The sequence below is a fragment of the Rhincodon typus genome, chromosome 31 (assembly GCF_021869965.1).
Source record: "Rhincodon typus isolate 14 chromosome 31, sRhiTyp1.1, whole genome shotgun sequence".
NCBI classification, from domain to species: domain Eukaryota; kingdom Metazoa; phylum Chordata; class Chondrichthyes; order Orectolobiformes; family Rhincodontidae; genus Rhincodon; species Rhincodon typus.
The window spans coordinates 25,844,872-25,856,752 of NC_063362.1; the positions used below are offsets into that span (position 1 = coordinate 25,844,872).

The window sequence follows — 11,881 nt, forward strand, 5'->3', positions numbered from 1 at the left end:
TGACAGTCTAGTACCTGTTCCACGTGACTGTTTGCAAGGGTCAGCCATGATGTGGAATGTGGCAGGGCTGTTTCACTCAGGACAGAGAGGAATAATGCTTTGGCCAGCCAGTGGCTGAGGTCTGCAAATTTAGCATAGACTCAGGATTGAACCAAAGACTTTGCTGGTCTGTAGGGCAGCACCTTTTCACAATTGGGCCTCTGAGAGGTTTTGTTTTATTTTAATCGATATTTACACAAGCTAAATTCCACCATGCATTTACTTTTGCAAACCTCCACGCTAAGGAACCTCAACACCCACCCCCCAACAGCTACAAACACCCATAGACACTAGCCACCATCAACCTCAAATGGTATTCCCCAGACAACCACAGACCCAGTGCATTGTTATTCCAGTGCTTTGATTGCTGCAAAAACCTCTTGCACTGTTTTGCAGGGAAAAGTGGAGGCAGTTAACCACCAAATCTTAGAATTAAGCAAGGAACGGTCAACAACATCAGTTTTGTGAAGACTTTTGATAGTCGCAAGAGGGACAGCAGGGCAGAACTGTATAGACAGAACCAGAAAAGGGGATAACTGTTTCTGTTGGTGAGAGGTTTGGGAACAAATAGACACAGATTTAAGGCAATTAGCAAAAGAAGAAATAGTGACATGAGTGAATAGGGCCTGAGGGTGCGGTGGAGACAGAGTCAAAACAGGCATTCAAAAGGGAATGGGATCATAAATGAAGAATGTGTAGGTTTATGGGGAGAAGGTGCAGGATTGGAATTTGGCGAATTGTTCCTTTGAAGAGCTAAAGCAGACACGATGAGCTGCAGGCCTGCTACTATGCTGTAACCATCTGATGATGGTGTAATCACATCCTTGTAACGGTTTACATGCTTAACAAGTGGATAGTGGTCAGAGGAGGGATGCGATTGGCTGTAGAATTGAATTGCCGTCAAAATGCCAAATTGTCAGCCATAATTTAGAAGCAGTATTCTCGCCTTTGAAACAGGAAAGCTCTAGGTCAAAGTCCCTATTCTGGGCGCATGATCAAAGCTAATTCTCTACTGCAGTATTAAGAGAGTGCAGCACTGATGGGCTGGTTTTCAGGTGAGATGTTAAATTGAGGCCCTTACGAACATAAGGAATCGGACATCACTTATTTTAAATAGGAGAGGAGAGATCGCCCTGATCAAACTGTACCTCGGGGCTAGCATCCTTTTTAAGAGGATCTGTTCGTTGGCACATTGCTGTGTGTGGGAGCTTGCTATCCTCGAGTTGGTTGCTGTGCTTCCTACTTCACAGCAGGGAGCAGACTTAATTCACTGAGAAGAAAACCTGGGTGGGGGGGGTGCTGCAGACGGCGCTATGCCAATGCAAGCCTCTTTCTGTTCTTTGAAGAGAGGGCGGCAAACAGCGGAGATGAGCATGTACCCGGAGGCGTGGGGGGGGGGGACATAAGACGAGTCAGAACCCAGTGATTTTGTACTTGGCATTTCGGAAGGATGTTGATGATTTTAATCCCTCCTGTTTGCAGTGCCAGCGGCCCTGACGCTGGATCCGATAACGGCCCACCAGCGCCTCATCCTCTCCGACGACTGCACCATCGTGGCTTACGGGAACCTCCACCCGCAGCCATTGCAAGACTCACCCAAGCGCTTCGACGTCGAGGTGTCCGTGCTGGGTTCAGACGGCTTCGACAGCGGCGCCCACTACTGGGAGGTGATGGTGTCCGAGAAAACGCAGTGGATGATTGGGGTGGCGCTGGAGTCCGTTAACCGGAAAGGGAGCATCCAGATCCAACCTTCCAGAGGCTTCTATTGCATCGTGATGCATGATGGGAACCAGTACAGCGCCTGCACCGAGCCCTGGACCCGGCTGAACGTCAAGTCCAAGTTGGAGAAAGTCGGCGTCTATTTTGACTACGACAAAGGCCTCCTGACCTTCTACAATGCTGATGACATGTCCTGGCTTTACACTTTCCGGGAGAAATTCACCGGGAAGTTTTTCCCTTACTTTAGCCCGGGGCAGAGTCACGCCAATGGGAAAAACGTTCAGCCATTGCGAATCAACACCGTCCGGATCTAAACAAAAAAATGCCAGGAGATTTTCTGGATGAAATCAGAGCTCCCTTCTTGATTCTTTTCTCTCATCCATCCCACTTCCCCTGGTTTTAATTTATGACTGAGCCCACCATTTGTCTTCTCAGCCTCTGGTCATCGTGGATCATGGCAGAAACTGTCAAGAGAGCACAGGAGTGCCACTTGCTGTCCGTGTTTATCACCGCACCATTGACAACAGCCCTCCTGGGACGAGCATCATTATAGGCCCATGGAGCCTCTCCCTGTAACCTCTTTACCCACTTTCTCCCAAGCTAATTGGGAAATATCAAGTACCAATTCTCTCTCCTTCCTTAGAATGACAAGCTAGTGATCAGAAACTTATTGGGATGGGCAGAAGTGCTCATTTCTTTCCACTGCATTGTGCCCCCTCATTTGATTTTATGTTTGAGTAGTTATGTATTTTTTTTCTTTCTCTCTCTCACTATTTCCCCTGCATCACTCCTGCCTTTTGCACCCATGTCTTTGCCCCATTTCTCACTATTGTTCCCCATTTATCTCACCGTCTATCACTGCCTTCTGCTGCAACTTTCTCTCTGTCTCCCTGCTCCATCTTTCTCACTGTCTCCCCCACCCTTCTCTCTGTCTTTTCTACATCTCTTTCAATCTTCCCTCCATCTCTCTCTCTGTCTCCCCTCCATCACTCCCTCTGCCTCCTCAACATCTCTCTTTCTGTCTTTCCCCATCTCTGTCTGGTCTCTGTCTCACCTCCTTCCCTTTGTCTCTGTCTCCTCTCATCTTTCTCTTTGTCTGTGTCTTCTAACCCTTTCTGTCTGTACTCCCCATCTATCTCCTCTTCCGTCTCCCTACTTTTTTGTCTCTCTGTCTCTGTCTCCTTCTCTCTTTCTTTCTGTCTCCTTTTCCGTCACTCTGCCTCTGGCACTCCCCACCCCACCTCTTCACTACACTTTTCTCTGTCTCTCCCCTCTGCTCCTATCTCCCTGTTTCTGTGTCTGTCTTTTTCTATCCTGCTCCATTCCTATTGGGCACAGTGCTTGAAACTTGTCACATTTCGATTGAACAGCCCAGTCACCAGCATGAAGTAAAACGGTGGAGTTTTATGCAGAAAGTGCAGCAGATGGCTTTTGCTAAGAGTCTGTTTTGAATGCCTGTGTGTGTGTGTGTGTGAGAGAGAGAGAGAGAGTGTGAGTGTGTGCCCGTGTGTGTGAGTATGTGTGTTTCTTTGTGCTTCCTTCCAGATTAGCTGTCTATGCCAGGGTGCATCAGTGAGAGACTAAAATGACACAAATTGATGGCAAAGCAATCAAAGGCGAAACAGACTCTAAACTGATTTGGGAAATTTCAGCTGAACTGAGAAATAAAAGTTGTGAACCACCAAACCTGGGAGGGCATTTCACAATGACCACAGCATCTCGGCACATGGATTAGGGGATGATTTTGGACTCTCTTTCTCTTGTTTTCCGTTGATTATTTTTGAATAAGGATTTTGGTTGATGGACGAAGCAGTGAAGGAAAGGGGCCATGGCTTCTGGGGAACATTTGTAAATAGGCTTTGGGATACTGCTTCAATAACGGTTCAGTGTGTCTTCAATGAAACCAAAATTATTTATTTTGATTAGGGATTAGGTAGTGAATGCAGACTGTTCTTATCTGCCAGGAATTATTTTAGACTGCAGTTTTAATGCTGACATGAAGCACTTAGCTTGTGCTGGAAGAGCTTTGGAGTCAGCTCGGGCCCTGACTCTGGACTTTCAGACTGTAACAATTGACTTGCAGCAGAATCTTGTCACAAATGTGCACCCTCAGACTGGGTTCAAATTCGACTGGGCCTCAGATGGGGTGAAAGTCTTTTTTCCCTCTGCGAGTTGTTTTGACTAGTCTTTTGGTCCACTTCTTCAATTGGATGTGGTTAGAAATTGCTGATTCCTGAGATGGTGCGAATGTGGTACTTGGGCCAAGGGTTTTGACAGGAATGGGGCACCGAAACTTGCACAAACGCAGCAGGGAAGCTGTCTGAAGTTGGGACAGAGCCAAGGTGCCTTCAACACGTGCAGCTCCTGCCCTGGGGGGTGGGGGGAGGGGGTGTGGTGTGCTGGTCCTGTAAAACAGACCGCGCTTTGTCCCCTCTCCCCTTCAGCACTGACATCATCCACCATAAGCATTTATTTAGAGAAAGAAAATGGTGCGATGTTTTGTAGTTGTTATGGAGACTGTGGAATGGAGTTTGCAGGGTTAGGACAGAACAAGACTTGCCACTTGGCTCACTACATGAAATCGCTGCAACAAGCCAACTCCTTTCAGTCCTGCTGGTGTGCTTTTTGTCTTTGCACCATGCCATATTTCTGCATGAAATTTTCCTAAGTCAAAAGTCAAGAATAGACATTTGCTGCCTTGGGAGAAGTTCTCTCCATCATCTATTCAAAAGAAATAATATTTAACCACTTCCAACCCCTGGCCAGTCCTTTTCTGGCCAATTCTATAGAGGAGATGATGGTGTAGTGGTATTATTACTGGACAGTTAATCCAGAGACCCAGGTAATGTTGTGGGGACCTGGGTTCAAGTCCTGCCATAGCAAATGGTGGAATTTGAATTCAATTTAAAAAAAAACTGGATCAAGAGTCTAATAAAGACCATAAATTGATTGTTGGAAAAACCCATCTGGTTCACTTTTTCCCCTTTAGGGAAGGAAACTGCTATTGTTACCTGGCCTGGCTTACATGTGAATCCAGACCCACAGCAATGTAGTTGACTCTGTACTGCTCTCCAGGCAATTAGGGATGGGCAATAAATGCTGGCCTAGCCAGTGACGCCCTCATCCAATGAATGAATTTTAAAAAAAATTGTTCCCCTCCTCCAGGAGCGTATTTCTAGTTGGGGAGTGTTGCACAGACTCTAAGCCCAGTCCACTTCCTTGTGACACCCACAGGCGTGAGCTCTGGCAGCGGGTAGTGGGTAATTTAACTGCGGAAGGCTTCACTTTCTATCCTTGCCCAATTGCAGCAGAGGTTATTGGATAGTCACATGATAGAGGTACCGTGGGCTGTTCCTTTTGGTTTTCTCCCCCTAACCCCTGGGCTCACAGAAACCTATCGAGAGTAAAAGTTTCACATTCAGCACAGCAAGAGATTAGCTCTGAGACCTTTCTGGTTGGTTTGGTTCAGTCTTCTAATGAACAAACTGACTGAACCATTGGGAAAAACGTGCTGTCAAGTTTTGTTTTAACCAATTTAACAGTCGGACTTTGTTCTTGTAACATGGGGTTACCATGATTTATTAGGCCCACCATTCACCTTCCCTTTTTCACTTGAGTATTTATTTTTAAAAGGTACAATTATACATTTTATTGCTTTGACTTCCACAATGCTGGCTCAAAGGAAGCTGGAACATAAAATGGTAGCTGCTATGTGACATTAAATTGACTTTTTCTTGGAGTTATGTTTAATTTTAAATGCTCTGATTTGTCCTGCTGTATCCAGTGATTACACTTCCTCAATCCCACAATAATGAGTCCCAGCATGTTGCAGTTCCAGTGTGATGTGAAATCGCTGCTTCGTGCGGGGAGTGCCTCATGTTCTCTGTGTTGGTACAGAGGCTGTCTTCAATCAGATGTGCCACGTACAGGCAGCAGAACCGAAGAGAAGCAGCTGGAGATGTAGCTAATGATGTGTCAACTCCTTTTAAGTGTTACACTCTGAGGACAATTCAGGGTTCATTAATCTGAAGACTGTTTCACTGATGCGAGGTGGATTTTCCTACTGATGAACATCTCCTCATTTTTAGAGCTGGCAAAGCATGTTTCACTGCTAATTTCACCTGATTGTCTTTGGACTACAGTTCAGGGCAAAATGATATCAAAACCTGAGAATCTGAGAGCCTTTCCATATTGGATGCTGACCCTTTTCCCGTAGTTTAAGCCCACTAGCCTGTTCATCGAATTTTGAAACTTGGCTAACTTTGTAATGCCTGACGATACATATCTTATTTTCACTTGTCCCTTGAATGGTTTTGGTTCCTTGCTGCCTTTTTCAATGGGTGCCTGTTGCAATCCAGTACCTCGCCCAATGTTCTGTGAACCCAGAAGATGAGTGCCAGGAGGCTATGAAGATTGCAGGGTGCATTGCAAATGGACCTTGGACCTGTTTCCAGATAAACTTCATATATACATATATACACTTAACCAAAAGGAAACATCATCCACTGATCAGACCAATAATGGGGAGGCAATAATCTAGTGGCATTATCACTGGAATATTAATCCAGAGAATCAAGTAATGTCCTGGGGACCTGGATTCAAATCCCACCAATGGCAGGTTGTGGAATCTGAATTCAATAAATGTCCAAAACCAGGAGTCAAATATTAACCATGAGACCATTGTCTATACTGGGGAGAAACCTAACTGGGCCACTAATGCTCTTTAGGGAAGGAAACTGCCACCCTTACCTGGTCTGGACCACATTTGACTCCACACACATACAATATAGTTGACTCTTATTTGCCCTCTGGGCAATTAGGTTGGGCCATAAATGCTCATCTAAACAGCGACGCCCACATCTTGACAATGAGTAAAAAGAAAATCCTGAGTGAGGAATTTCTCTTATCTCACTGCCACCTTCTCTTCCCTCAGCTTGCTGCACTGAACCTTAATGTCCTATCAATGAACTAAGCACAAACCAGAAATTGAATCCTGCAACTTTCAGACTCTCTGGCTTGGTCCTCCTCTGGGTGATGCCATCGTTTGATGGAGCAAAGGCAGTTCTTGTTCTAGACCCCATCTGAACCAAACAGCTCTTCAATCGAATTAAAGAGAAACATTTTATGTTCATTGAGGCTTGCTGAAGAACAGTCAAAGACAACAAAATCATGTCCATGAGTAGAAATCATCTTAAGTAACACCACAAAATGGGCAGTTTGGGTGGTTAAAGCAACCCTTTAAAGCACCTTTAATTGGAGTGCAAGAATTTCTTAAATTGATGCGTTATTTTATTACCGTCATTAATAGTGGCTTAATGAGAATATGTGCTTTTGCACAGTGGGGAGCTAGGTTCTGGAATGGACTGCCTGAGAGTGGGGTGGAAGCAGGTTCTATCATGGCCTTTACAAGAGGATTGGCTTATTACCAGAGAAGAATGAATGTGCAGGACAGCAGGGAGAAAGTGGGGAGATGGGGCACTGATGGAACTGGTCCCTCAGAGTGTCTGCATGGACAAGATGGGTTGAAAAAGTGCTGCTGTGCTGAGATTCTACTCTAGGATTTGTCAACTGCAGACTTCTCGGAATATTCTGTCTTGCAGCCCTGACTGGTTATGAAAGCTTGCGTGTAAAAAAAACTGGAACTGGGTGTGATGAGCCTATTCAGTCACTTTGGGACAAGCAGCCCTGGGACAAGCTGATTGAAGCATTCAAAAATCAGTGACCTTTTGATATTTGTGACGTTGAGAGCTCTCTGCTGGAATGAAAGCAAATGAAATGTTTCAGAAAGTTCCCATTCCACCCAAATGACTTATAAAATTTGGGGTTCGCACTCTCCCGCAGACCATGTGAAATCTAAGCATTGCATTAATGTGTCCTAATGGTGCATGGTTCACATTGTTGTGAAGTTGGATACCATGCTACCTCACATCAATACAACCTATGTAACCATCCTATCCAAGAGATATCCATTCAAAGGTCCTTTCTTTTCACGAACTTTGTATTAAAAAAAATCTTTGGGCCCATAAAATATTAAGCCGGCCTCAAGGACTTCTGAAAGTTTTCAAGTTGGTTCTGGTGGGATTGTTGGGCAGTGGGAGATGTTTAGTAGGAATCCTGCCATGTTGGTTTCAAACCTCCAAAATGTAACATGCATAATTTGTTTCTTCCTTGATTACATCTTTAATAAAATTGTGGGATGCTGCTTACATTTGTGGTACTTTTTTTTATGGGCGACATCAGTGAGAATTCATTTTGTTTGAGCTGTTTGGGTTTAAGATGCCTGCAAAGGATAACAAAAGATCTTAACGTCATTGAAACTCATGGCTCGCCCTCTTTAATGTTCTGTCCTTCCTACCCTAAAGGCGTTGATTGTTGTCAAGGTACTGTTTCTGGGGGCTAACCATCTTTTGGCTCCTCAGAGAAAAGTTGTTTAAACAGTGGGTGTCACCTGCATATTCAACCATGTGAATCATCGCGGCCAACCTTGCTTAATGTGGCAGACGCACACCACCCAGCAAGTGTCACACAGTAATGAAGAAGCAGCTCAAAGGGAGCCAAGGGTGAAATGTTACTCCCACTGTATCAGCCCATTTGAGGTGAGAGAACTCCACTTAAATAATAGAACAGAATCCAATCCCTTCTGCTTGGAAACAGGCCATCTGGCCCAATGAGTCCACACTGATCCTCCAAAGAGCATCCCACCCTGACCTATCCCCCTACCCTGCTCCTGCATTTCCCAGACTAATGCACTTAACCTACATGACCCTGGGCACTATGGGTAATTTAGCATGGCCAATCCACCTAACCTGCAGATCTTTGGATTTCCGAAACATAGAGAAAGTACAAACTCCACACAATCACCTGTGGTGGGTTTGAACCTGGGTTTCGGGCACTGTGTGGCAGCAGTGCCAACCACTGAGTCACCATGCCACCCTATGGGAATTGAGCTAAGGTCTTCTTTGTGTTTATTTTTAGCCCCATATGTTAAATGTGTGGTGTAAATACTGGCCTCACGAACAATAAAATGACCCAAGAAAACTGCGAGTCAGTGATTTCTGATGATAATCAAGATAAATCATCTGGTACCACCTGAGTTTCTAATCTATCCTTCAATGAAATTTGAAAGGTGATGGCAACCAAATTCTCATCAAGACTCTACATTCTGAAGGGCTGTTGTGGCACAGGGGTAACGTCCCTGCCTCTAGGCCAGAAGGTCTAGATTCAAATCCCACCTAGCCCAGGCACATCTGATAGGTTAATTAGAAATATTTACAAGTCATTTCCCCATACCCACAAGGGTTGCATTCCTGAGATCTCCTGCAAATGTTGAAATTGGCAAGTGTGGAGCTCCTTAAAATGGCTAAAATTGTCACATATGAGCAATTTTTGTCCACAGGTGTAATTTTGTTCTTATTTTCTCACACAGAATGGCGATTTCACAATTTGTGATTTTGCGAATATAGAGGAATTACTGTATAACAGTGCAATTGCTTAGACTCAGATCCATGAATCCAAGAGATTAGGCAAAACCAGTCTCATTACTGTTTCTAATCTTTGCCAAATAAGTCCTGCTGGTAAGTTTTCTTCGCCTCAAAAGAAAATGGGGCGGCATGGTGGCTCAATGGTTAGTACTGCTGCCTCACAGCACCCAGGACCTGGGTTTGATTCCAACCTCAGGTGACTATCTGTTTGGAGTCTGCACATGCACCCTGTGTCTGTGTGGGTCTCCTCTGGGTGCTCCAGTTTCATCCCACAGTCCAAAGGTGTGCAGGTTAGGCAGATTGGCCATGCTAAATTGTCCATAGTGTAATAGGGATGTGCAGGCTGGGTGGATTAGCCATGAGAAATGAAGGGTTACAGGGATAGAGTGATAGATACAGATAAAAGTCTGGGTGAGATGCTTTTTGGAGGGTCAGTGTGGACTCAATGGGCTGAATGGCCTGCATCCACACCATAGGGATTCTAAGTTTGTATTTGGTGATTACGGGAATGACTACCATTTTCTGTGATGTTCGTGGCCTAATACTGAAAAGCATTGAGGAAATTATTCTCTCAGTGACATTCCAGGGAGCTTGATGACACTTGTGAAACAGTACCCAGTGTAATTTAGTGCATTCAGAGTTGGGCAGGGAAAGAATGCTTATATATCCTCTTTCATTCTCTTTGGCTATATGTTTCCAATTAATAGTTGGAAGTTCAGCATCAGCACTTGTCTTTTATTTTTAAAAACATACCATTGCCCTGTTTAAAAATACCGTTGTATATTTACTTGCTGTGTTGCTTTACTGACATTGATCAATAACAGTAGAATACCCAGGGTGAGCTGAAACCAGCATTTTAATCTTTAGTGATTTTAAAGAGTGCAGCAATATTCAGAAATAGTATTTAGGTTCTATAATGGAATTCACTGAGTGACATGGAGCTTTAACAAGAAATATCTAAGAAACTGCAGACGAAAACTGATGGGGAGCCTGGAAGGGAGAGATTGAGAGGGCTGGCCAAAGGTTCTGTTAAATAAGTTTGTAAAGGTGAAGAGAGCTTTTTAAGGTGGCGATTCCAGAGGGTGGGATTGAGGCAACTAAAATCTTGCCACAGCTGTGGGACATAGAGAGACCTAAATCCTTACCAGTGAGGTATTCAGGAATGCACAGTTAACTGGAGTGAGTGTTTGCAGAGATTGGGTGGAGCAAGTAAGGATTTCTATAAAATGTTAAGGCTTCGCTGACAGATTTGTGTGACTGAAGAATGATTTGTGCCGAGTTAGCTGGTTGAGACCTCCGTCTCTGGTCAAGGAGTTGGGGTGTGTATGTGTGTGTTTGTGAAGATGTTAAAATGAATTGTGTTTCTGCTCACTATCTGGTGACCTCTACTGGAGACTGTGTGTGTGTGACTGTTGAGAGGTTAGACAGTCTCAGCTGGTGAGACACACAAATGACCACTTTGGCAGGATGGATGCTGCAGCTCTGTGACTATGTCCAGCACATTCTGGCCAGAAGGCCAAAGAAACAACTGCATAGCTAAAATAATAGATCTTGGTTTCTGCTTCTTTCAAAAGGAAAAACAAAATGATGTTAAATGGATTGCACTGTCTGTACACACAAACTGTTTCACCAATAGTTAAGATTCATGGTGTATGGGTGTCGTTGGCTAGACCAGCATTAATTGCCCATCCCTAAATGCTTAGAAGATAGTAAGAGTCAACCGCATTGCTGTGGGTCTGGAGTCATATGTGGGCCAGACCAGGTAAAAATGGCAGATTTCCTTCCCTAAAGGACATTATTGAACCAGATGTGACTTTGGGATAATCAAAAGTCGTAACATGGTCACCATTTGACTAGCTTTCTTTAATGATTAATACTTCAATGTTAAAATTTGTAATTTGATCACAGGATGTTTCAGAAACTGTAGAACTTGAAACAACTTGTGCACAAATGATTCTAAATCATTAAGATGGGAAGAGGGTAAACTTTAATGAGAAGTGGAGGGAAGGGAGGTTGATTTACTGTAGTGAGCTGGGCACTCGGGCATTCTCCTCAGGAAGCTGGCATTAAGTTCAGTCCAGTCTGATGGGATGACCCAACTGTCTATTGGTTGTAAAGTTGAAATTAGTTTGAGTAGTCACAACCCAAATGTTGGTGGGGCTTGGGTCCACAGTGACAAATTAGACTGTAAAATTACATTGGCATTAGGGCAGCACAGTGGCTCATAGCACTGCTATCTCACAGCGCTAGGGACCTGGGTTCAATTTCACCCTCAGGCAACCGTCTGTGTGGAGTTGCATGTTCTCTTCATGTCTGCATGGGTTTCCTGCGGATGCTCCGGTTTCTTCCCACAGCCCAAAGATGTGCAGATTTGGTGGATTGGCCATGCTAAATTGCCCATCGTCTCCAGAGATGTGCAGATTAGGTGGATTAGCCATGGGAGATGCAGGGTTACAGGCACAGGGGTGGCAGGTATGGGTGCTCTTCAGTGGGTCAGTGTGAATTCAATGGGCCAAATGGCCTGCTTCCCCACTGTAGAGATTCTATGATTACTACTTATTGAAGCTGCAGGCTGTAGGAAATGGTCAACTAGCAGATTTCCAAAGTTTGCAACACTCTTCTAAGGACAGCATTGGAACAAC

General features: G+C 44.5%; 1 protein-coding gene across 1 annotated transcript in view; it reads left to right on the plus strand.

Annotated features, from left to right (window-relative positions):
* Nucleotides 1–7,964, plus strand: part of trim62.1 (tripartite motif containing 62, tandem duplicate 1) — a 77,493-nt gene extending 69,529 nt beyond the window's left edge. The window contains exon 5 of the mRNA XM_020513978.2: nucleotides 1,522–7,964. Coding sequence (XP_020369567.2) covers nucleotides 1,522–2,072 — 551 coding nt within the window. The 3' untranslated portion in view covers nucleotides 2,073–7,964. The remainder of the gene's footprint in view (nucleotides 1–1,521) is intronic.
* The last annotated feature ends 3,917 nt before the right edge of the window (nucleotides 7,965–11,881 follow it).